The 27,840-nt window shown below is 34.3% G+C and overlaps 1 protein-coding gene and 1 pseudogene across 1 annotated transcript; one reads left to right on the plus strand and one right to left on the minus strand.

The window, feature by feature from the left end:
* Positions 1 to 1,352: 1,352 nt before the first annotated feature.
* LOC119511564 lies at positions 1,353 to 5,418 on the minus strand (annotated as a pseudogene).
* Positions 5,419 to 16,043: 10,625 nt separating this feature from the next.
* LOC119531989 (olfactory receptor 5K1-like) lies at positions 16,044 to 16,961 on the plus strand (the record flags this gene model as incomplete). The annotated part of the gene is made up of 1 exon (XM_037833955.1): positions 16,044 to 16,961. A coding segment is annotated over exon 1 (918 nt), but the record flags the coding sequence as incomplete, so codon positions are not given.
* Between the last annotated feature and the right edge of the window lie 10,879 nt (positions 16,962 to 27,840).

Below are 27,840 nucleotides of genomic sequence, written 5' to 3' on the forward strand. Positions count from 1 at the left end.
TCTTCTCCAATTTGGATGCCTTTTATTTCTTTTTCTTACCTAATTGCTCTAGCTAGAACTTCCAGCACAATGTTAAGTAACAATGGCAACATTGGGCACCCTTGTCTTCTTCCTGATCTTAGAAGGAAAGCTTTCAGTTTTCTCCATTCAGTATTATATTTGCTGTGGGTTTTTCATATATTGCCTTTGTCATACTGAGGAAGGTCCCTTATATTTCTATCCTTTCAAGTGTTTTCATCAAGAAAGAATGTTGAATTTTGTCGTATGTCTTTTCTGCATCAATTGAGATGATCATGTGGTCTTTCTGCTTTGATTTATTTATGTGGTACATCCCATTAGTTGATTTTCTTCTGTTGAACCAGCTGTGCATTCCTGGAATAAATCCTACTTGGTCATGGTGTATAATAATTCTTTTATTTTTCTGCTGTATTCAACTTTTATGTATTTTGTTGAGGGCTTTTGCATCTATTTTCATTAAAGATATTGGTACATAGTTTTCTTTTATTTAGGTATCTTTGTCTGGCTTTAGTATTTATGTGATGTTGGCTTCATAGAATGAGTTAGGTAATGTATTAGTTAAGGTCCTCCAGGGAAACAGAGTCAACAGCAAATACCTATAAATATGAGATTTTATATAAGTGTCTCATGCAAACTTGGGTAAGCACATGTCCAAATTCCATAGGGCAGGCAGTGAGCTGGTAACTCCAATGAAGTTCTTCAATGAACTCCCCAGGAAAGGCTGGCTGGCTGAAGAAGTGAAAGTTCTCTCTCTTCTCCCGTAAAAATCTTCAACTGATTGGATTAAATCAAGCTGATTGAATTATTTCATTGTGGAAGACACTCCCTTCTTGATGTAATCAGCCACGGATGCAATCAATTAACTGATGATTTAATAAACCAGCTTTCTGGCTTATTAACCAGCCACAAATGTACTTGCAGTAATGGTTAGGCCAGTGCTTCCTTGACCAGACATCTGGGAGCCATCACCTGGCCAAGTTAACACATGAACCTACCATCACAAGTAGCTTGCCCTCCTCTTCATTTTTTTTTTGAAGAATTTGAGCAGGACTGCAACTTTGGTTTTTAAATAAAAACCGTAACTTCATTTTTGAAACTATAAATGGGTCTCTCTTCATGTAGAAGAATGATCTAATAGCAATGTGTATATATGTATATGTGTGTGTGTATATATATATATAATATATATTCTAATTACAGGAAATTGCTATTATATGCAATATATATAAATTATATGTATAGAATATGTATATATAATATGTATCTATTATATATATTCAATGAGTATAACTTGAAGTTCTTACATTATTTATTTAAAACTCAAATAAAGACAATTAGGACACTGCAGTCATTTCTTCATCTCAATCAACTGTTCAATCTTTAGTTTCAATTCCCTTAAATCTTTAAGTACAATTTTAATATTTTTCCTTTTGTACTTCTTGGGAACTGCATCATTAGCACAGATTTTTCTCATTTTAATGTTTGGCTATTCAGATGAATATCTCATTCCCTAAAAGTTTTCATATTACTTTTATTTACAATGTCTGGAATCCCAAACCATATCCTTACACTGCTGCTGCCCTCATGCCATCATCTGCTTGAAAACTGTCTCCAGGGAATGGCACTTCCTTCCCTGCTTTTCTTTGATGCTTTTATGAAACTCAATCTGCTCCAGTTCATCACTGAATTGATTTAAATGACTTTCAGTTAATTCACGAGGGTCTTTCCTTGAATATTCTACTTTTTTGTGATAAAGATGGTTGTGAAACCTCTGTAGTTTTTCACCAATAATGTTGAGATGCAAGGCCTTTTCATTCTTTAATGTTTCTTTAATTTTCTTGTTTGTGGGCCTATCATAATTTGAGCTGCTTTTCTATTAAAGGTTGGATGCCTTTTTTTCCCATCCTGTACTTTTTTCCTTTGATGCTTCAGGCATGGTGATGTCTTTGTGACTCCAGTGGAACTCCATGCTCCAGGTGTGGGCAACAACACTGATGACAATGGCTACTGCTGCCTGAGGAGCTCCTGTCTGAATACACCTGGGGCTGGAGAAGCCATGGGGTCTTCCATTAAGAATTCTTGAGCAAAGCTTTTTCAAGTAACATTTTCTCATTGTTCAAGGAATATTTATTGAGAACTACAAAGTACCAGACACTCTTCATGTTGTTGAGAATAGTGACCAAAACAGAGGGAGCCCCTTCCCTCTTGTCTACACATAAGGGTGGTGATGAGGAGGATGCAATTTGGCTTATGGATGTATTGACAAATAATTATATAGCATGTTGGGAAATGATTAATAATATGAAAAATAAAGCAGAGTAGGAAGGATAATGGTCATCTATATGACCACCATTGTGGGGAATCTTGGTTTGTGGCATTGGTTTTCTTGGAGTGCAGTCTTCACACAACAGTGTACATCTTTCTGGGCAAGCTTTGTTGCTGTGCCTTTGCTCCCAAGGTGTTAGAAATCTTTTTTCAGAAGACAAAGTGATTTCCCTCTCTGAATGTGTGGCACAATTTAGTTTCTCTGCTTTGTTGAAATTGCAGACTGCTTTCTTCAGGTAGCAATGGCCTGTGACAGGTATGTGGCAATATGCAGCCCACTGTAGTACCACACCAGGATTCAAAGAAACTCTGCATTCAGATTTCTATAGGAATAGCTGGAAGGCTTTGCATGAATCATATAGGGTTTCTACTTAGGTTAACTTTTGGTGGATCTCATGAAATCAATTACTTTTTGTGATGTTCTTCTTTTGTACATACTCTTCTATGTTGACCCTTATATCAAAGAATTGTTGATATTTAACTTTGCAGGGTCAATTCAAATCTTCACTAATAGTATCATCCTTATACCTTATCTCTGCATTATTTTCACTAGTTTCAAAATAAAATCCAAAGAGGGAAGGGGCTCTTCAACTTGTGCATACCACTTTTTCTCTGTCTCAATCATCTATGGTTCTATTCTCTTCATGTATGTTAGACCAAGTGCAGTTAAAGAAGGAAAACATGTTATATACAAGTTACTGTTTTTTTATATTCAAGTAATTCCTTTATTAAATCATTTTATTTATTGTCTAATAAATAAGGAAGTAATATGTATTATGAAAAATAATAAAAAAGAGGGGAATGTCCCAAAACATTGTGAAACAAATATTTCTGTAGCAAACTGATTTTAATGTAGGGAAAAAAAAAAACAAAAAACAAAAACAACAACAACAACCAAAAAAAAAAAAAAAAAGGTTTTCAAAGACAAAGGATACTGAGAAATGGAAAATGGCCACTTTGTATATAAAGTTTAAATCAGTGAAACATAAAGTAGCTTAAGTCAAATAACATATAAATGGATAAATACGTTCAGAAAGGATAATTTCTGCTAAGATGTCTTACAAAATTTAAGCAAATAGAGTACATTGGGAAGGAATAAATGATTGCTCCTGAGATCACAAATTTTGTCAGTGTATAATTGCTATTTTCAACAGATCCAACAAATACTAAAAATAGAAATCAGAATTTCCAGTCATTATGAGAAACGTAATATTGTTGGAAATTTATGGAATCCCTAATATTAGAAACTCAGGCACATTTTCTCAAATATTAATCCTTCTTAAGCATCACCATGTATCAGATGTAACATTTACTTCTGAATTTGATTCTCAACTTGGATTTTCTTCAGAAGGTTATACTGAATATGATTTCTGCAGAATATTTACTGTCAAGTTAAAGACATTTTCATCTTTAGACTTCGTCATTTTTTCCTCTCAACTATGAAACTGAACACCTTTTAAATGGAATTTTATCAACCCATAATTGAAAATGCAGCTACTTGTATTGAAATCCCTATGGAATTAAATGTTTTTATGTAGTTCGATTAATTTTCCATAATGCATGACAGTACAATATTTTTAATATATCCATTAAATCCATTGTTTTTCCCCTATGTTATCACTTTTTTTGTTATTAGGAATACTTTTAACCTGGACTGATTCCAATGTAAATTTGTATTGTATTCAAATTTTTAACAGAGAGCATGAAATGCTATTCAAACATAAATGAGGCCGATAATACAAAAATCCTAAAACTCAGAGCAAAATGCATTTTCGATCACTTGAATGTGTAAATATGAATAAAAAAAAAAACTTTCTGAGAACCTACTGCTGCTAGACACTAAAATAGAAGTTTCTCAAATGTTACCTACCAATGCATTATCATTATTTTCCATGTTTTCTGAATAAAACTCACAATTTGAAATATTAAGGAGCATGTCCAAGTTCATCCAGGTCATTTATGAATGGAGCTAAGATTTGAATCAATACTTCCTTTTCTTCATAACATTTTACAGCTCTCTTTACAAAAGCTTGAGTCACAGTTAATGTCAAAATTTTCACAATATAATAAGCATATTGAATAGATAAATACATGAAAAGAGCAATGCAGATAATACACAAACAATTCTAGAATGTGTTGTGTATATATAACAAGCTGGGATATTCAGAAAATAGAGGTAGTATACCTGGTGTATTTACTGATTAACTGGCATTGGAAGTAAAATGTTCCTCTGATATTTGGGACAAAAATGGGAATAACAGAATGAGCAGGGGCCAATGTTTATGGAAATGATTGTGACATTGGGTCTGGGGAATGAGGGAAGTGAACAGCGGGTGGACAGAGAAAGAAAATTGGCAGAGCTGTGGGTGAGAGCTGTTGGTGAATGTGGGAAATAGGATGGAAGTGGATCAGGTTACAGAGAATCCTAATGCTACCCCAGTGAATATGAATTTATCTTAGGAGCATCAAACACGGAAATCTTCCTGGCAATAGAGTAATATAATTGTATTTTCAGAAAACTGATCTGGCATTTGATTGGAAAGAGACTGAAAGCAATGAGATTAACTGATAACATTCACATAATATGCGGTGAGAGCTGGAGAAGAGAATAAGAAAAGAGATAGATGCACAGATTAAGCAGCATTTTAGGAAGAACAAATAGAAATGTGCAACTGTTTGGATAATATCATGGAGGACTACTTACTTCTTTTGAATGTCAATGATATTATATTTGATTTTATAATACCAATATTTAGTACAGTGTCTGACATATTTCGGCATAAATAAACATTTCCTCAGTACATAATGTATAAGCAAATATGATATTTATATATTTAGCTATTAGTAAATTTAACACATTTTCATATGCTTATTAACCATTATTATTTTTCCTGAAAATCACCTGCTTGTGTCCTTTGCCTGCTTTTCCAATGAGCCCTAAGATTTTCTTGAATTTTCTAAGAAAATTTTTACCTTGAAAATCTGTTCAATCTTTAAATGCAGTTGTGGCATTTTTTTCTCAGTAATTTCTTCATCTATTAACTTTTCTAATAATGCTTTGCAATGTACAGACATTTTCATTTTAATGTACTCAAATATATTGATTTCTCCTTCATGTATCTTTCATTCCTGCTGATAAATATCCCATTTGAAAATCTCATGTGCATTGATAAGTTCAGGTACTTCTATTTTCCACATTTAATTATTAAATCATTCAGAGACATATTTTTTTGTGAAGGGTAAAAAGTCTCTACTTTTATTTGGATGAACTTTACATAAATTGAGAATTTAATGTAATTCCAATCAAAATATCATTTTTTTAAAAAATTTGGTAGATGATAGATTTAAAATCTGTCTGTAAAATAAGCCAAGAAAATACTGAGAGACTGACATAACGTGTGATATTAAAAGGCATGGTAAATCTAAAATAATTTATATGATGTCATATTAACTCAAGAATCAATATACAGGCTATGGAAAACACAAGAATATGGTAAGAATAATATCACAAATCAATCTGGAAAGAAAGGATTATTTTATGTCCTGTCTTATAGCAATTGTTTAACAACTTAGATCTTAATTTCTGTTTTGTATTACATTGTTCAACTGTAGACTTTTTACATTTGTAAAAATAAAAACTAAAAATAATTTTAGAAATAATGGTATTTTAATGAATTGAAAAAATATCCTCAATATCAGAGATGATGAAAGACTTCTTAGGTTATTCAATGAAACAGTAAAAAGTTTTATTACAGAAAATGACAAACCTAGACAAAATGAATCTCAATGTACCTTTCACTGAGCTCCAGTTGGTTTTTCACAGTTTTTAAGTTAGCATGAAATAGGATTATTATTGTAATTTCTTAATGAATTAATAAATAAATAGTTAATTTATAAATCAATTTCTATTATAGGAAATACTGATAATTACAACCCACATAAAAAAAAGCTGTATCAGTTTCTAAAATAATTTTTAAAAGCATGAAGAATTCCAGAGGAAAAAAGTTTCAGGTGGATGTTGTACCTCTTAGTTCCACTCTCTATTTCATGGACTTTGTTCACTGTAAGCCTTGCATGAATTGATCCCCTTTCCCTTTTCTAAAGCACCATGATTTTGTTTATGTATATGTGCATCCATCTGCCCATTACTTACAAACAGTGAATACTAGAGTTTGTTGAGGAGAGAGTATGTGACTTGTTTGGGGCTAATGAGACAGAAAAGTTGATTTATTTCAAGCTTCTGGGAAAAATGTTTCCTATATTTTAAAAGAGATCCACAGAGTAGTCTTTCTCCTTCCAAATGTGAAGATGTGTGGATGTGAAACATGTCATTTTCTTCATCCATTTTCCATCAACAGGGAAGCCTTTTGGGGGATGAAGTCAAAACACAGTGGAGGACAGAGCTGAGAGAACCCTGGAGAAACAGAACAAGAGATGCAGATACAGGAATAAGTTACCTCCTCTAGTTGTGTAATCCAGTAGATTTTCTTACTGTTTAAGCTTGCTTCAGAATGATGCTTTATTAGCAACTGAATGAATATATACTATTTGACACATTACCTTTTTCTTTGTCTTTTTACATTCTATTTTACATCAATCCTCAGAAAATCTTGCAGCAACACAAAACTTGTGAGTTGTATGCATTTCATGATTATAGTATATCTAGTGAGGGTTTGACTTACATTACCTTATTTTACTTTCCAATAAGTGCATTAAAAAAAAATTGTGAGGCAGAGAGGTTTTATAAATTTGTGCATGGAATTGCAAGGAAGAGCTCAGGCATCAATCTAGTCCATCTGGCTCCAGAATCCATGTTCCTAACAACTATATAAAACTATGCATAGCATGAAAAAGTAAGGTAGCATGAGACGAAGACTCTTTCAACATGCTAATATATGAAGTGGGCAGAGAAAGTGGGCAGAGATTCAAGAGAGATGTGAATCCATGATATTTTCCCCCAAATTTATTTTGAAAAATTTCAAGCCTATAGAAGAGTTGAAGGAATTATACAATTAATGCCCATCTATATTTTACGAAGATTAAACAATTGTTAACACTTTATAATAATTGGCTTTTTCTCTCTGCATAAGTATTTGTATACATATACATATACACATGTAACTATATTTCTGACCTCATGATTTTTATCCTTAAAAATTTTAGCATATATCTCAAAGAATGCAGACATTTCCAACAGAATCATAATATTAATATAATATCTCCCAATTTAACAATAACTCAATAACATCTAAAATAAAGTTCATGTTCAAAATTTTCTAATTCCCCCAACATTGTCTTCTATAGATATTTTTTTCACAAGAGGATTCAAAGGTCACTCTCTGTTTTCTGTTTTCAAGATTCTTTAAACATCTTTAATCTGGAAGAATCCACCTGCCATTTTTCTAATTGTTATTTTTGGATTTCATGAGATTTAAGTTTTTAAATAATTCAGTTCAGCTGTCTTTTGAATATGCCACCATCTATGTTTTTCTGTTGTTTCCTCACAGTTGGGTTCAGGTTAAATACTTTTGGCAGAAGAGGTGTGCCATGTGTTTTTTGTTGTTTTTTGTTTGTTTGGTTGTTTTTTCATTTGCATAACAGCAAGAGACAATAACCTCAGTTTCTCTCCTTACTGTTGATGCTATCGTTGAACATTTGGTTAAGGACATGCCCAAGAGATTTTTTCAACGTAAAGATAATGGTTTTCTTTTCAACTTAAAATAAAATCTGTAGGATAATACATGGAAACCATGCAAATCCCCAATAGATGACCATCAATGTTTTTAGCATACATTGACAATCCTTGCATGAATCAATTGTTGCAATGGATGTTGAAAAATCGTGGCTTTTTCTGGCTTCTATCTGGCTTCACACTGAAAATAAAAGCTTTCTCTTGAAGCTATTTTAACATTTTAAGAGAAATGTTTACATTTTAGCAAATTTTTAGATGTACAGAAAATGGTGATAATACAGAGTTTCCATGTATGACACATCAGTTTTCTCCTGACATTAATGTTAATCTTTATTACTATGATACATTTGTTATAATTAATCAACAGAATTGATCTATTCTCATTCACTATGCTCTTACTGTATTCAGATTTTCTTAATTTTAATCTAATGTTTTGTGCTATTTCCATATCCCATCCAGGATACCATATTACATTTAGTCATTATTTCTTTTTAGGCTACTCTTGGCTATGAAAGTTTTTTAGTTTTCTTGTTTGAATGACCTTAACAGTTTACAGGAATTTTTTTTTAGTTTTTGTAGAATGTCCCTCGATTGGGATTTTCTTGATGTTTTTCTCATAATTAGACCAGAGTTATGGGTTTTGGGGAGCACAAAAGTAAACTGACATTTTCATCACACCATGTCAGCAGCACATACTTTCAACAAGATTTTTAACTCTGTATGCTTCCCTTGACCATTTGACTGAGGTAGTATTTGACAAGTTTCTCCAATGTACTTGTTTGCAAGGAAGTCATGCTGCACAGTTCACAAAAGACATGGTGAGTTACGCCTCACCTCCTTGAGGGCAGAATATCTACATAAATTATTTAGAATTCTTGTATAGTGAATATCTTTCTCTTCTCCCTCATTTACTTATGTATTCACTCATTTATTCATATCAATATGAGTTTATAGATATTTATTTTATACATTGACTTATAATCAAACACTACCTTATTAATTTAGTTGCTAAAGTTGTTCCAGCTTTGGATCTTGGGAGCTATTTCAGTTTTCTCCTGTTCCTCTTTGGTATACACCCCTTGTTTTATGAATGAATTTGCTTTTTATTCATTCCACATATTTATTGTCTAGCACAAAAAGATGCTCCAGATTCATGTTGTATATTTCCTGCCACAGTCCTAGAATCAGCAATTTCTCTATGGTCTTCATTCTTTTTATTAGGAAATAGTATTAGAAGCCATGATCTGTAAGACAGATGTGGCCATACCTTTTGAGTTGTCATTTTTTCTAAGCTCTTTCAGCTAGCAAATGGAGAGCTATATGAATTCCTGTCACTCCACCTGCTTCCTAGCAATTGGTATTATAAATTATTTTTTGATCTTAACAATTCTAGTAGATATCTTATTATTGTTTTAGTTTCAATTACCTAATGACAATTAATTTTGAGTTTATTTTTATGTACTTATTTGCCATCTCTAGTATTTTCTTTACTGAGAAGTCCATTCAGATCATTTTCCCATTTTTAATTGTGAGTTCCTATTAGCCAGCAACATAGTGAAATTGTTTATTAGCACTAATAGATTTCTTGTGGATTCTTTGGTATTTCCTGTAAAAAAGAATATGCCATTCTGGAGAGAAATGCTTTACTCCTTCTTTTCCAATGACCTTTTTTTTTTTTTCTTTTCTTACAGTTTGTGCTGCCTAGAACTCACAGAAGAATATTGAAGAACAGATGTGGTTGGGGGCATCCTGGTCTTGGTCCTCATTTTAGGAAGAAAACTTTTAGTTTCTGACCATTGAATATGTTAGCTGTGAGATTTTAAAAATGTATTTTTTTCTGGTTGAGTATGATCCCTTCTATTCCTATGAGCATTTTAATTATGAAATGATGGTGGATTTTGTCAAATGCCTTTTCTGTTTCGATTCAGATGATCATGTGCTTATTATCCCTTTGTTCTATTAATGTGGTGCATTATGTTGATTGATTTTTTTATGTGGAACCATTCTGTGACAAATTCCATTTATATGAAGAAGAAAATCAGGTAGGAAAGTTAAAGAGTAATTGGCATAAACAGAAAAGGAAAACAATCTTAGTAATTAATATGGGGTCTAAATAACAATATCAGTTTATCCAAAGAGCACTTTCTAGGGATGGGGAAAGATTCATTCACAGTGTGAAGAAGTCCGTGACCCTGGCCTACCCCTCCCCCTTTCCTCCAAATCTTAACTACTTTTCATAAACCATATAAATCCCACTTTCCACAGAAGTGTTTTCCCAGCCTGAGATCTTTTTGTTGCATTTTAGATTTTATGTACAAAATGGTGAACAGGATTATAAAAATGTGACAAGTCACATCAGGATCAGCGAAACGATTATCAAACAGACTTTAGTGGTGGTCATTTACTTTATACTCAGTGCCTCACAGAATATAATTAATTAATGCCCTGTGGTTTAAATGTTCTGAAAACCAAATCTCTCTACTGAAATGAAATGATGAGAATGCAATGAAATCCCTAAGGGTTTAATGGAAAACATATTTTGCCTTGTAAGGAAAACAATTATTCACACTGACTTTTTTATATCCTACATTTTCATGCTAATCCCAAATGTTTTAGAGACCAAGGTTTATGTTTTGAAATTATGCAAGTACTAATACCGTAAGATAATTAACAACCTGTAACAAAGCACTTCTCTGAGGAATCTAGGTAAGAGAAGTATTCTATTTATTATTACTGTCATAACTTCCAGTGAATATTTATTTCTCTAAATTTAATGGTCATTTTTTGTTGTTTTCAATTTTAACTCTTTAGTTATCTTTCCAGTTTTTCTCTCAATTGAAAAATGTGGGTACTAGAACAAAACAATATACTTCAATGTAAGGTAGAATTACAAAGCTTACAATAAGATCAGAAAGGATTTCTGTTATGTGCTTCTGGCATATACATTGAAAGTTATTTCTAATTTATGTGAATGATTAAATACTTTATATTTAAGAACTTAAAATTAATCAATTAAAATCTCAGTCAAGGCCTTTATTTTGCTATTTTGATTATGGAAAATTTAACTTATGTTGATACAGAATTTACATGATGATATCTTCTGTCAACATGTATATATCACTTAATAATGAGAGAAGATAGCCTTTTAAGCAAAACAAAATTTGTTCTAAAAAAAAATCCTGATTTAAATTGTTTCTCTTTGTAAGTATTAGAAACTGAGATAAAGCAAGCTTATTTTTATATATTAGCATATAAGCTATTGTGATATACTTCAGAAGATCTTATAATTTTCCAAGGAAGCCAATAGTAGGAATGAGTCGATTAAAAGAAAGACACCTGCATTTTAAAAAAATATGATGGAGGAGTCGGGCAAGATGGCGGCATAGAGAGGAGTGGAAGCTAAGTAGTCCCCCGGAACAACTACAAAAAACCAGAAACAACTAGTAAATAATCCAGAATAACTGCGGGGGGACAAACGAGACCATCCATTCATCATACACCAACCTGAATTGGGAGGAATGCCCGAGAACACAGCATAAAATCTGTAAGTAAAACCTGCGGAACCAGGTCGGGAGACCCCCTCCCCCATAGCCGGAGCTGCAAAGCCTCGTGGTGCCAGAGAGAAGCTCTCTCCCAGCAAGCGAATACAGCTCAGCTGAGCTCCAACTGGGGTTTTAAGTAGCGAGTGTGAACTGCTCACTACAGGTACGCAGCCCCAAAAAACAGACAGAGGCTTTGGGTGAGGACTGACCTTGGAGAGCCTTGGACTGGGTCTGAAGGGGACTATCTGATTCTTTTTCAGCTCAGTGGAGAAAGCCCCAGTCATTTTCAGTTTTCAGGGCTGTGAAGCGGAGAAGGGTGGAGACAGCACAGAGAGGGAGACCATTGAAATGCTAATGACCTCCACCTGAGGGGTCTGTCTTCTCTAGGAGGAAAGGGGTGGGGCCCTTTCCATTCACAACCAGACCCCAGAGCCTGGGGGAACTCGGCCATACCTCCTCACACCATTCAAGAATTATAGGCTAACAGGCGTCACTTGCTGGGCAGAAAAGCACAGTGACCCGAGGCATCAAAGGGTGGAGCAATTTTCTAAGACACACCTGCAGGGAAACTAGATACTGAATATTTCTTCCCTCTGGGACCTGAGCCTGTTCTGGTCTGAGAAAACCCGATTTGGATAACCAAGGAAACCATGCCTAGACAACAGAAAATTACAACCTACACGAAGAAAAACAAAGCTATGGCCCGGTCAAAGGAACAAACGTACACTTCAACTGAGATACAGGAATTTAAAAAACTAATGCTAAATCAATTCAAAAAGTTTAGAGAAGATATTGCAAAAGAGATAGAGGCTGTAAAGGAAGAACTGGACATGTATACGGCAGAAATCAAAAGTCCAAAAAACCTACTAGTAGAATCTATGGAAATGAAAGGCACAACACAAGAGATGAAAGACACAATGGAAACATACAACAGCAGATCTCAAGAGGCAGAAGAAAACACTCAGGAACTGGAGAACAAAACACCCGAAAGCCTACACGCAAAGGAGCAGATGGAGAAAAGAATGAAAGAATATGAGCAACGTCTCCTGGAACTCAAGGATGAAACAAAGTACAATAATGTACGTATCATTGGTGTCCCAGCAGGAGAAGAGAAGGGAAAGGGGGCAGAAGCAATAATAGAGGAGATAATGAAAATTTCCCATCTCTTATGAAAGACATAAAATTATAGATCCAAGAAGCGCAGCATACCCCAAACAGAAGAGATATGAAGAGGCCTATGCCAAGACACTTAATAATCAGATTATCAAATGTCAAAGACAAAGAGAGAATCCTGAAAGCAGCAAGAGAAAAGCAATCCATTACATACAAAGGAAGCTTAATAAGACTATGTGCGGATCTCTCAGCAGAAACCATGGAGGCAAGAAGGAAGTGGTGTGATATATTTAAGATACTGAAAGAGAAAAACCACCAACCAAGAATCCTGTATCCAGCAAAGCTGTCCTTCAAATATGAGGGAGAGCCCAAAATATTTTCTGACAAACAGACAGTGAGAGACTTTGTGAACAAGACACCTGCCCTACAGGAAATACTAAAGGGAGCACTACAGAGTGATAGAAGACAGGAGTGTGTGGTTTGGAACACAATTTTGGGAGATGGTAGCACAACAATGTAAGTACACTGAACAAAGGTAACTATGAATACGGTTGAGAGAGAAAGATGGGGAGCATGTGAGACACCACAAGAAAGGAGGAAAGATAACGACTGGGACTGTGTAACTTGGTGAAATCTAGAGTATTCAACAATTGTGATAAAATTTACAAATATGTTCTTTTACGAGGGAGAACAAGCAAATGTCAACCTGCAAGGTGTTAAAAATGGGGAGGCATTGGGGGAGGGATGCAATCAGCATAAACTAGAGACTGTAACTAATAGAATCATTGTATTATGCTTCCTTTAATGTAACAAAGGTGATATACCAAGGTAAATGCAGATAAGGGGGGAGGGATAGGGGAGGCATGTTAGACACTTGACATTGGTGGTATTGTCTGATTCTTTATTCTACTTTGATTTAAGGTTATTTTTCCTTTTGCTGCTTCCTAGCTGTCATTTTTTTTTGTTTCCTCTTTCTTTTGCCTCTCTACCTTCGACTCTCCCTCCTGCCTTGTGGAAGAAATGTAGATGCTCTTGCTTAGTATGAGCAGAATGTTCAATTAGGATGAACTTAAATGTTTGGAAATGAACAGGGGTGTTGGTAGCAAGATGTGAGAATAACTAACAGTGCCGAATAGTGTGTGAATGAGGTGGAAAGGGGAAGCTCAGAGTCATATATGTCACCAGAAGGAAGTTGGAGGTCTAAAGATGGGAATGTATAAAACTGAATCCTATGGTGGGCAATGTCCATGATCATCTGTACAAATACTAGAAATCACTTCATGAACCAGAACAAATGTATGACAATACAATTAGAAGTTAATGATAGAGGGGCATATAGGGAAGAACTATATACCTATTACAAACTATATACTACAGTTAGTAGCATTTCAACATTTTTTCATAAACAGTAACAAATGTACTAAATCAATACTAGGAGTCAACAATTGAGGGGGTTGGTTAGGGATAGGGGAGGTTTAGAGTTTCCTTTTCTTTTTTTCTTTTTTCATCTTTCACTTTATTTCTTGTCTGGAGTAATGAAAAGTTTCTAAAAATTGAATAAAAATTATGTGTGATGGATGCACAGCTGTATGAGGGTACCCAGGGGCAAGTGATTGTACACTTTGGATCTTTGGATAATTGTATGGTATCTGAACAATCTCAATAAAAATGAAAAAAAAAAACAAAAAAAAAATATGATGCATTTTGAATAATTTACTACGTAGTCTATCTTCGAAGTTAACAATCTAAATTTCCAGATGCCAAAGGGGTCACTCAGTATCATCGATAAGATACCGAAAACAAATTCACCTGTTGCAGGTGATTAGAAAAGAGCAAGATTTTGAATTGATTCTGCCTGTTTCCTGTAGCATTTCATAACTACTTTCACAGAAAAGTAGGCTTCAGTTCTTTTCAAATGCTTATAGACTTATAAGAAAATGGTGCATGGACATATAACAAAAAAGAAATGTAGATTATCCATAAGCAATTCAAGGTTGGGTTGGGAATATAATAGTATGTTGGGGGCTTAGAAAATGGAGATCAGTGTGGCAGGAGTATTTATTTAAATTTTACTGAGGAGCATAAAATTTAAACTATACCTTAAATAAAGGATGGAAAATCTTTGGGCAGGAACAACAAGAATGACAGCCTGTGCAGAATCAGTGTTTATGAAAATGAGTGTGGTACGGGGGATAGAGGGATGAAGTAGCTAAATGATGGGTTGACATGAAAGCTGGAAAACTGGGTGAAAGGGAAATGAGATTGGAAAAGGATAAGATTACAGAACACTTTTACTGCCACCCTAAAGAATTTTAATTTATACTAGGGGTAACAATTATTGAGGTATATAGGAAACAGATGTTTCTTTTGTCAATATCAGGGAGTTATGGCCACTGAACTGCAATAAAGATAAATGGAAGTGGAAATGATCACAGGAACATTACCTTAAATAAACAATCCAATATTGGGAATCTACAATGTTATAACAAAAATTTAGGATGAGTCTCATTGGAACAATTTATTTAAAGGTACACATCGGATGTTTATAAATTCTCATAATTGTTCACCATTATGAGGGTATGGGTACAAACCAAATAGTATTAGAACATCAAGGAGAACCTTAAATCTTCCATGGGCAGTATTAAGATGAGTGGAAAAAAAAAAAATTTCCTTTACAAATAATCTCAGAAAATTGACTCTGCCAAAGCTAATGTGTTACACAAAGGGTTGAGAAAAATATGAAGATAACATATACAAATTAAACATTGAATACATTTATTGATAATAAAATCCCCTCTTTCCAATGGAATTTTCTTTCTAGATGAACAGTCATCCTCTTCATCGGTAGGGATTGTTCTTTGCTCCTGACGTATAAATTTATCATACCTAATTTGCTTTTTCTACATTCTCTCCCAAGGGAGAGAATATGAAAAGTGTTTGCTCTGTGAAAAAATACATATACGGAAAAATGCTTTTAAGAATATTCTAGGATCCTCAATAGAAAACAAGACATTGATACAGAAACACATAATCAAACATGGGTATCCTAAATTTGTACATGGTCTTGCAAAAATTCATGAAGCAAATCTTTACCTCTGTAAAAAGTCTCTCTGGAATTATCAATATATTCTTGTGAATCTCGAACTCAAACTTGATGTGATAGAAGATAACAATTAGGGGAATAAATTTCCCAAGAGGTGTAAGTGCCTATATTTTAAAAAAAGAAAAAAACACAGAAAGCTTGAAAGAGAAGTATGTCTACCTATTGTGCAAGAGAAATGTGTAGTGAAAATTGACATATTTTGAATTAGAATCGTATTTATCCAGTTTCTTTCTCAACAGACAGGGTAGAGATGACCAAAGAGAACTACTCCTTGTCAACTGAATTTATCCTCACAGGATTTACAGATCAACCAGAGATGAAACACCTTCTCTTTGTGGTGTTCTTTGCCATCTATCTGATCACAATGGTGGGAATGGTGGCATTGATCATTATGCAGCAACGTCTTCACACACCAATGTGCATTTTCCTGGGCAACCTGGCTCTGATGGATTCATGCTGTTCCTGTGCTGTTACCCCCAAAATGTTAGAGATCTTCTTTTCAGAAGACAGAATGATTTCCCTCTCTGAATGCATGGTGCAATTTTATTTCCTCTGTCTCGCTGAAACTGCCGACTGCTTTCTTCTGGCAGCAATGGCCTATGACCGATATGTGGCAATATGTAGCCCACTGCAGTACCACACCAAGATGTCAAAGAAACTTTGCATTCAGATGACCATGGGGGCCTACCTAGCTGGAAACTTGCATTCTATGATTCATGTAGGGTTTCTGTTTAGGTTGACTTTCTGCAGATCTCATGAAATCAATCACATTTTTTGTGATGTACTTCCATTGTATAGACTCTCCTGTGTGGACCCTTTTATCAATCAACTGATGATCCTTATCTTTTCAGGGTCACTTCAAATCTTCACTATTACCACAGTTGTAATCTCTTATCTCTACATCCTTTTCACTATTTTCAAAATGAAATCCAGAGAGGGAAGTGGCAAAGCCTTATCGACTTGTGCATCCCACTTTCTCTCTGTCTCACTATTCTATGGTTCTCTTCTCTTTACATACATTCGACCAAACACAGTTAAAGAAGAAATGAACAATATACCCCTTGCTATTTTTTATACTCTAGTAATTCCTTTATTAAATCCTTTTATATATACTCTAAGAAATAAGGAAGTCATAAAAGTTATGAAAAAAATTATGAAAAAGAAAAATCTAACATTCTGAAAAAAAATTCTGTCTTATGGTAAAGTTATTTTAGTATGCTAAAAATTTTGATAATCATTGTTGTATATACTAAGAAAATGGAAAACAGCCAATTTTATGTAAGTTATTAAACCACTTAAGTATGATGATATGTAAGACAAATAATGAATAAATGAATAATTTCAGAAAGGAGGGATTCTACTAAAATGCTTTTCAAAATATAGGGTACTAGAGTCTATGAGGAATGATGTATGATTACACCTGAGGTCACCATTTTTTTTCACAGCATATTTAGCTACTATTTGCAATATCCAGCAAACACTAGAAGTCAATATATATAAAAGTAGCTTCCATTTAAAACTAAAGCCAAATTTTGAAATCCTTGTGGAATATTATTCAAACTCAGGCACATTCCATGTTCTCAAATACTAATCTTTTCTTTACCGACACCATCTATAAGATATAAGCTGTGCATCTGAATTTTATTCTCCAAATTGTTTGAGTTTATTGAAGGGATTATATTTGAATATGGGTTCTGATAATATATGTTCTCAAATCTAGAATATTTTGGTCTTTAATATTGATAAATTTTCCTCTCAAGCTTGGTGAAAGTATATGTTAGTAATCAGGATTTATCTTTCTCTTTGAAAATGATGCTATTCATTGAAATCCATGGATTCAAATATTTCACATACTTTAATTAGTAGTCCATGATGCATGACGTGCAATTACTGCATATGTCAATTATATCGAGGGTCTTTCCACTGATATAGTTACTTCTCTTGTTTGTTGTTACAAAATCACTGGCCTACACTAATTCCAATGTAAATTATTGATATAATCATAACATTACAGAATACTGGAAAAACTGTTCAAACTTGAATGAGGCAGATAGTAGTGAAAATTCAAAAAATCTATAAATATGTACAATGGAAGAATATCATAAATAGTTTGAGAAGTTCTGAATTAAGGGGATATTGTATATCATGGTATTACCCTCAAACTGGTAAACACTCTTATTATCCTTGCATTCATACATCCCCTTTTCCTTTTTTAAGTATTTCCCATCTCTTTATTTCTCCATTCCTTCACCCAAACCAACACTTAGCAATGAATACGACAGATTGTTCCGAGTTAAGTATGCATTTATTATGTGCCAATGAAACAGAAAAAGTGGTTTTCTTGTAAATATGTTTCCTTTATTTGAAAAGAGATTCACAAAACTGTAATTATTCTCCCTCAGAGTGCATGGTACATGGATGTGAAATCTGACTCTGCCTTCATCCATTTTTTCCATCAAAAAGGAAACCAGTCTGAGGATGAAGTCAGTGCACAATGGAGGACATATCAGAAAGAATTACAGAAAAATAGAATCTGAGTCATTGGACTCAGTCAATGTCTCAATCTGAGTCATTGGAATAAATAAATGCCTTCAAATGAAAATTTCTCTGCATTACAAAATATCATAAACAAAATTAGAAGACAAGCAAATTATTGAGAAAAAATTACTACAACTATATATAAAGGTTCAGTAGTCTTTCACTAGAAAATGTATATTTATAAATAGTAAGAAAAATCATAAGACTCATTAAGAAAGCAGATAAAGGACCCTATCAACTGGTTTTAAAAAATAAAAATGTCAAAATATGTATAAACTATCTAAATTTACTAATAATAAAAATACTAAAAAATTACCTTAGTTTATAAGTCATGTACTCAGGAAATGTTTAACGAATGCCCAAATATGTCAGGCACTGTATTAAATACTGGCAATATATGATCAGATATGAAATTGCTGTTACTCACAAGAGAAAATAAACCTGTATTTTACTATCCAAAATTTAAAATTTACTGTTGTTCATCTTAGAATGTTGCTTATACCTATGCATCTCCCTCTTCTGTTAGAGTCCCCCCAGTTTCAAATCTTATTATCTATTATGTATTAATTATTGAAGGCATTTTCATTGCTCCTTGTCTCTCTTTCCAATGAAATGTCAGATTAATTTTCTGAATGAATCAATCTAAAATCTATGCTTCCAGGAAGACTTCAAACTTGGATGACACGTAGGGTGACGTTAAGATTTTCAGTAACCAGATCTATTTCCATCCGTATTTTCCACATTCACCAACAGCTCTCCTAACATTCTCACCTTGTCCACCTATCTTTCACCTCCATCATCTTTCAACCTCAGTGTTCCAATCATTTCCATACTATTATTACTGTTTTCACCAAATATCATGTTTTCCATTCTTTAAAGTACAGTTTATTTCTGATGCGACTTAATGATAAACAGACCAGGCCAGACTGATCTCTATTTTAGGGATTCCCAAACATGCTTTATATACCCCACACAATCTAGAATTGCATGTATATAACCTGTATTGCATTTATTAATATGTTTATATCCAAAAACCTTGTTATGTTATAAGCATTTTGTGATTAACTGTGACTAGCTTCTGTGAAGGAGCTGTATTTCTAAAAATTGAAGCTTGTTTTAGAAAAAATGTTTTTTTTTGAAACTTAATGAATAGTATCCGATACATATACATATACATATATCTGATACTTATGTTTCATTCTTGTCCTTTATATTCTATTTTAATTAATGCTGAGGCAATCTTTAATCAACACAGAACTTTTCACTTGGAATCAACCCAATCCATCTGGCTCCAGAATCCATCCATATTGTTAACCACAACATGATACTAAACAAGTAAAGGTAGTATGACAGGAAAAGTCTCTCAAAAAGGTGAAATGTGAAGAGGGCACTGAACTAGGACAGAGTCAAGAGTTCTGTAGATTAATCATTACGCAATTATCATTGCATCCTATCAACCTCATACAAAAATTAAATCAATACTATGTTCTATCAACATGACTTAGATCTGTTGATGCTCACCTTGACCACTTGCTTGAAATAGCATTTGCCAAGTTTCCCCATTTAAAGTAACTGTTTTCTCTCTTTCCATACTGTATTCTTTGGATGAAGTTAATATATGAGGTCTAAAAAAGGACTGGGGATTGAATTCCCCCTCCTTGTGGGCATCGTGCCTACATAAATTATTTAGAGGTCTTCTACAGGGAATTTTTGTTTTTTCTTTCCCATTTATTTATTCAGTATGGATTCGTGGCTATTTATTTGCTTGAATTTTTCCAATTTTAGCTATTAGGAACTATTTCAGTTCTACTGTATCACTTTGGCATACACCCATTATTTTGAGTATTGATTTCTCTTATTTTTATTTTCCCACCACTTCCTTACTTTCTGGCATGATAAAGATGCTCCAGGCTCATCTTGTTTTTTGCCACAGTCCTATAATTAGCAATTTCTCCAACAGTCATATTTCCTTTTATTTGAGAGTAGTATTAGAAACCAAAATATGCATGATAGGTGTGTTCTTAGCTATTTGGTTGTCATCACTAATAGGCCCTCTTGCATTTTAGTAGACATCTATTTATTATTTTACATTTCCCTAATTACAAATGATGTTCAGCATCTTTTTATGTATTTGTTTGTCTTCTATGTATCTTCTTTAGTGAGGAATTTGTTCATATCATTTGCCCATTTTTAAATTTTGTCTTCATCTTTTACTCAGTAGCATAGCTGAATTTGTGTATTAACACTTGTAGTTTTCTTATAGAATCTTTGGGATTTTCTACGTAAGGGATAGTCATCTGTGAATTGTGATACCTTTACTTCTTTTCAAATTTAGATGCCTCACTGAATGAACTGGAAAGTATTCCATAACTTCAATTTGTGAAGATTTTATGAGGAATTGATGGTATACTTCATAAAATATTTCATAGAATTCACTATTGAAGTGTCTTGGCCTAGGATTACTTATGTGTGTGTGTGGTGGGGGGGCTAGGTTTTATTATTTTAATAAAGAACTTTAAATTTAGAGGTTTTGGTTTTCAGAAAAGTTGTACAATAAGTACAAAGAATTTTCCTACATATACACATGCACACACATGCACATACATAGCTTCCCCTTTTATTAACATCTTGCATTAGTGTGGTAAATTGGTACAATTGATGGATCGATACTGATACATTTTAGTAACTGAAGTCAATAGTTTACTTTAGGGTTCACACTTTGTGTTAATACAGTTCTATGAGTTTTGACAAATACATGATACTGTGTATCCTCTCTTTACATTATTATAGTAATGTAATATATAATAATATGTAATATATTATATATTATTATTATATATTATATTATATGTAATATAATATATAATATAATAGTCTCACTGCCTTAAAAAATGCCCTGTGATCTGGATATTCATCTCTCTCTCCATCCCCCTCTCTAATAACAGCTACTGATTTTGCATTTTCCAGAATGTCAAAGAAGTTGAAATCATACAGCATGTTACCTTTGAAGACTGAATTTTTCACTTAGCAAAAATATGTTTTAAGTTTCCTCTTGTGTCTCTTTGTGGCTCAATGACTCCTTTCTTTTACTGCTGAATGATATTACAGTGTATAGATGTACCACCACTTATTGATCCATTCACCTACAAAGGGCATCAAATTGTTTCCAATTTTTTGCAATTACTAATAAAGCTGCTGTAAGCATACATGTGCAGGTTTTTGCATTGTCATGAAGTTTTTAATCCTTTGGGTATATGCAAGACACATGTTTCCTGTATCATATGATAAGCCTACTTTAACTTTGTAAGAAACTACCAAACTACTTTGTGACTGTAACTTTTTGCATTCGCATCAACAGTGACTGTATATTTTTACATTAGCACTAGAAATGAATGAGAGTTTTGTTGCTCCACATCCTTGCCATCATTTGGTGTTGTTAGTGTTTTGGATTTTAGCAAATCTGATAGTTTGTAATGGTATCTCTTTGTTGTTTTAATTTGTAATTCTTTAATGATATACGATAATAAGCATTGTTTCATATACTTATTTGCCATCAGAATATATTTTTTTTTTTTGGTGAAACGACTATTCAGATCTTTTGCCTATATTTAAACTGTGTTGTTCATTTTATTGTTCTTAAGTTTAACAGTTCTTTTATATTTTGGATACACGTTTTTTTTTTTAATTCAATTTTATTGAGATATATTCACCTACCCTACGATCATCCACAGTGGACAATCAATTGTTCACAGTACTATCACATAGTTGTGCATGCATCATCAGAGTCAAATTTAGACATTTTCATTTCCCCAAAAATAAAATAAAATAAAATAAAAATTAAAAAAATTAAAAAAGAATAAAAGTACAAGAAAAGAAGAACACCCAAAACATCCCATTCCCCATACACCTAATTATTCACTTACTTTTTGTTCCCATTTTTTTCTATTCATCTGTCCTTACACTGAATGAAGGGAGTGTGAGCCACAAGGTTTTCTCAATTGCTTGGTCACACCATATAAGCAACCTATTTATACAGTCATCTTTAAAAATCAAGGCTAAAAAATAATAATAAATAAAAATAAAAAAGTGAATAAAAAATAATTAAGGCTACTGGGTTGCAGTTCAAAAGTTTCAGGTATGTTCTTCTAGCTATTCCAATATACTAAAAACTAAAAAGGAAATCTATATAACACATACCTCCAGAAGGACCTCTCAACACTATTTGAAATCTCTCAGCCACTGAAACTTTATTTTGTTTCATTTTTCTTCCCGCTTTTGATCAAGAAGTCTTTCTCAATCCACCACTACTGGGTACAGGTCCACAGCCAGGAGTCATGTCCCATGTTGCCAGGGAGCTTCAGACCCCTAGAAGTTATGTCCCCCATAGGGGGGAGGGCAGTGAGTTTACCTGCTTAGTTGACTTAGAGAGAGTGGCCACACCTGAGCAACAAAAGAGGTTCTCCTGGGATGACTCTTAGGCACAAAAAGTAGGCTTAGCCTCTCCTTTGCAGAACAAGCTTCACAAGGGAAGCCCCAAGTTCAAGGGCCCAGCCTTCTAAATTGTAGCCTCCAATGCTTATGAGAATATCAGGAATTCCCCAAGTGGGGAAGTTCAATATTTCCACATTTTCTACAAGTCCCTCAGAGGAGCTTTGCAAATACATTTTTATTCTCTGCCCAAATTACTTTGGGATATATGGTAGGTTCACACAAACTAAAAATCAACTAGATCCTACTCCCCATTCAAAGTTCTATGTATTTATGGAGTTTAAGTTAACTGACAGTGTAAGTTAAATTATCTGGTGTGCTACAGAAAATAGAGATTTTGCACCTAATAACCATATCTTTCTTTGGTCCCACACAAAATTTGAAGTTTTGAAACACAATCAATATCATCCTTTACCCTTTAGTCTGACTTGCCTTAGGCTAACCAAATCCACTTCATTTGTATCTCTAATTGAATTCTGAATCTTTTTCAGCTTTTTTTAGCAGTTGCTGTATGGGATAATACTGGCATTTATAGCTGCCAAACGCTAGCCCTGAATCTCAGGTGTCACACAGATACTTGAAGTTCTAGAGACAGACCAGGTTATTCACAAAGAGCACCTGCATGAGGCAAGTATGGATGGAAATACACCAAACACCTGCAAACAAGTGAACAAGGGTGGAAATACAAAAACAACCTGCATGCAAGCAAGCAAGCGGGGAAAAGGATGGGAGAGGTGAGGGTTCAGAGAAGGCAACTGAGTGCATATATGACTTCCTCAGCACACTTTAAGAAGTTAGTATTCCAGTTGGGTGATTTGTACAAGATTGGTACAAGCAAATATGAGAAAAAATACTAGTGACTATGTTGATATGTTCCATTCAAAAGCAGACTCTGAAGCAAGGATTTGGGTAGTGTAAGTTGGAGTCAACCTCAAGAAGCATAATGAGAGAAAGAGAAGTGAGATGGGGAGGAAGGAAAGCCATAAATGGATTAATGAGCAGAATGCCACTGTGGGAAACCAAGGACCATCTGAAAGACTGTGAAACATCCCATAAAACTGTTCCACCAAGATGTGAGGAAGTCAAGGTATTTATCCATCAACCTCCATGCTTCATTGAATTATTCCTAGAGTGTTAAATTCCTGGTGGTATCACACAGGCCCTGGCCAAAGCCAAGTGCAGCATATGACCAGAGAATACCATCATGGAGAGAGAAAGAGAAACCTGAGTCAGCTTATAGAGGAACAGTCTACATATTAACTCAGGAGGGCTGAGGGGTGATGTGCTAGGCAGGGACATCTGTCACAGGCCTAACAACTAATATAGAATTCTTACCTGAATAGCTGAGAAAGAATCTAAAGATTAAATAGATTACAGGCTGATTCTTGAAGGGAAAGGGCAAATGCAGGATGGGGTTTAGGAAAAGGCAAGGACAATGGGCAGGAAAGTCTATGGCCTACTCAGGTATCACAAAAGTTTGGCTGGTGCAGGAGGCTCCTGTAGAGAACGGAGCATATAAGCAGAAATCTAAATATTTACAATAATAAGGAGTGGAGGGAACTCTGTTGGACTGGAGATTTAAAATCCTGCTTAAAGTTATTGAGTTTTTTAAGACACTAGGCTGGCTGAAAATTTTTAAAATACATGTCAAGCTATTACTTAGAGGCTCTTTGATAAAATTGGCAGGTGTAGCTGATGCGGGAATCTGTAGACTTGTGACAGCTGTTGAAGATTTTGGTAAAGATTTGGACTTTATCCTGAAAACAACAGAATAATGTTGAAGTACATCTTTTTAATGATATTTAGGATGGATGTTAGCTTGCAAGGTTTAATATAGAGCCTTAACACATGATAATATTGTAATAGGCCAGAAGTGAGACAATAAAATAATGATTTGCAAACATTTCATGATTTTTAGATTATACTTCAAATAATAGAAATTTTGGGCAGCATCCTCTAAAAAATGAAAAGACTTAAGAGACACAAGTGCATTAAAGAGGAAATGATTAGAATAATATTCCACTACAGTATAATCATGTCACATAATGTCTATTAATTGTCCATTGTCAATGATATCTTTTCTTGGTTGCTCTCCAGACATTGTTGCTATTTTGATACAACAGTTCATTGGTGTGCTCAAGTGCCTCATATTCACAAGGCAAAATTTACATGTTTTCCTTTGCTACCAGGCATACTTCTGCCTTCCTACATACTGCAAGTTATACTCTGCTTTATACTTTCATATGACAAACATATCTAAGATTGCATCTGCCATATATTTATCATCTCAGCATGAACGGACAGTTGTAGGAATAGTAAATTTTACATATTCATCAAAATGTAGAAAAATAGTTTGCTCAAAGCTGATTTTATTGATAAAAATATTGTGGCCCCATTGTATATGGCTAAGAGATGATTTGAGAATTATGTGTTTCAGTTTGAGTGAAAGTAGTAGAAGGGACTGACATGAGAGAACTTGAAGAATCCATGGAGCTTTATGGCAACTTCATGACAAGTTGGATAAGGGGTTTGAGCATAATGACATTGTCATAAATGACACTAAGAGGCTGAGCCTGGGGATGTTGAATGTCTCCCCATTGTTCTTTGGATACACTTGGGAATCTTAACCTTAGGCTACAGTGCCCTGGGATACCTGAACCTGACTTCCATTTATCCTCATTTACCACTACTGTCCCCTAATTTGCAGTGCATCATTCTGATTTTTGTGCTTCCACATCCAGTTTCTCTATTAAGCATTACCTAGTTTATTGATTTTTATCTCTTAATTCCTACCTCTATTTTGGGAAGATTTCTTACTCTTACTCTTCCAACAACAAATTTAAAGATACTGCCTTCTGTTTACAGAATAATTTTTAAATCCTTGGCAATTTTTTAATGGATAGCTGAGTCATTCAATATTTATTTCAGGTAGGGTATATAAAAACCAAATTAACCTTTGAGCAACACTTCTATAAAGAGTAAATAGTACCAATTTCCCACATATACCTTATGCTCACAAAGACTGAGAAATTCTTTCCATTCTTCCAACAATTCATGAGCTTTTATGCCTCTGATATTTTGTATGTTAAATGTGCTTAGCATTCCCATTCTGATCCTTCTCTGCTTAGAAAATTTCTACAGGTCTTTCAATACCTGTGCCAAATGAACTGTTTAATGCAATCTATAATAAAACAGCCTCTATTATTTGGTGTGTGTGCAAGTTTCTTATGTAAATTCTGGACTTAATTGTAGAATATTTTAATAATGTTATGACTTAACACTTTTTATTTTACTATTCTTGGTGCTGTTAAGCCCTTGATACCAACTCTTGATCAGTGAGCCAAACATGATCAGAAAAGAATACCATCCCTCATAATTTTCAATTTGGAGTTTTTGTTTTGTTTTCTATAATGATCCTGGTTTAAGTCACCTTTATTCCACAGCTTAATCTTACTTGGTACATTAGAAGCACTCAATAAACATTTGTTGATTGATTTATTTTTTATGCCATATCAACATGCAAAGTGCAACATTGAGAACAAAGTGCTGAGTCACCACAGCCAGAGTATTTTTTCTAAAACATGTTTGATCTAGGAAATTCTTTCACTTAAAATTATTTAATGCCAAGAATATAACATTCAAGGTCTACTAAATAAAATTCAGGCTTCTCCTTGATTCTTGAGGACAAGTGTTTAATTAGCTTACTCGTTGTGATTCTGTGATTGTGAATATCTTGTGGTTCACACTTCCTTTATCCAGTATATGGACAGATGAGTAGAAAAATGGAAACAAAAATTAAATGAATAATGGGGGGGAGTGGGGATGGATAGGGAGGATGGATGCATTTGGTGTTATTCTTTACTTGTATTTTTATTCTTATTTTTATTTTTTGGAGTAATGAAAATGTTCAAAAACTGATTTTGGTGATGAATGCACAACCATATGTTGGTAATGTGAACAACTGATTGCGCACCGTGGATGACTGTAGGGTATGTGAATACATTGCAATAAAACTGAATTGAAAAATAAAAGAAAAAAATTCAGGCCCCTTGGTTTGTCATTCTTGCCTTGTTTTTTCAAGTCACTTCCTCTAATTTCTACAGGTGGTGGTTTGAAGCTGTTATGTACCCCCCAAAAAAGGCCATGTTCTTTTAATTCATTACTGTGGGTTCAAACCAATTGTAGGTGAGATCTTTTCATTAGGCTATTTCATTTGAGGAGTTGCCCCAAGGTGGGTCTTAATCCTTTTACTGGAGTCTTGTAAAAGAGATGAAATTGAGAGAAGCTCACAGAGAAAAGCCCCAGAGAAGCTAAAAAGCGGGCCCAAAGAAGCTCAGAGAGGAAGCTTATAGTAAAATGCAAAAGGAAAGGGATAAGCTCAGAACTGAACTCCTGGATACAAAGAAACTGGAAATTGATATTTTGAAAAAAAAAAAAATTGAGCTTCCAGAAAGTGAGTCCCCAGAGAATAGTGCTCCCTATGAGGATTTAACTGATTATGGAGCCAGTCAGCTATTTCAGTACAAGTCAGGATTGGAGATGGAGTTATCCAGAAAAGATTTGTGAAAGTCCTATTGTCTGAAGGTTAGGACCCCTGTGTACTGCATATGAAACCAGCAAATTTTTGTGAGATCTGTAAGAGTGGAACCACTGTCAGTCAGGGCTAAAAGGGACAGAAAAGGGACAGGGTGGAGGATAAATGACTTCAAAAGCAGAACCATGGAAGCTAAGGTTTGGAGTTAAGATACCTTAGGCCAGGAGAAGGACCCACACATGCCTGTGGAAAGGGTGAGTTTGCCCTGGACTTTGCAGAGGGCAGGACTTCTGCCCTGTTGTTCAAGAAGAGTGTTACCACCCCAGAGCTCTCAGATGCCTGGGGAATTGAGGAGAGATTGGCTACCCCATTGTTCAGCAAGAGTGCTGCCACCCCAGACCTCAGACAGGGTGGAGCACATTACCTAGGGACTGGGGAGATTCTGGCTGGCACCCCACTCTTCTCAGGGGGTTAAGCCTATGTCCCA

The sequence above is a fragment of the Choloepus didactylus genome, chromosome 1 (genome assembly GCF_015220235.1).
Source record: "Choloepus didactylus isolate mChoDid1 chromosome 1, mChoDid1.pri, whole genome shotgun sequence".
NCBI lineage: Eukaryota > Metazoa > Chordata > Mammalia > Pilosa > Megalonychidae > Choloepus > Choloepus didactylus.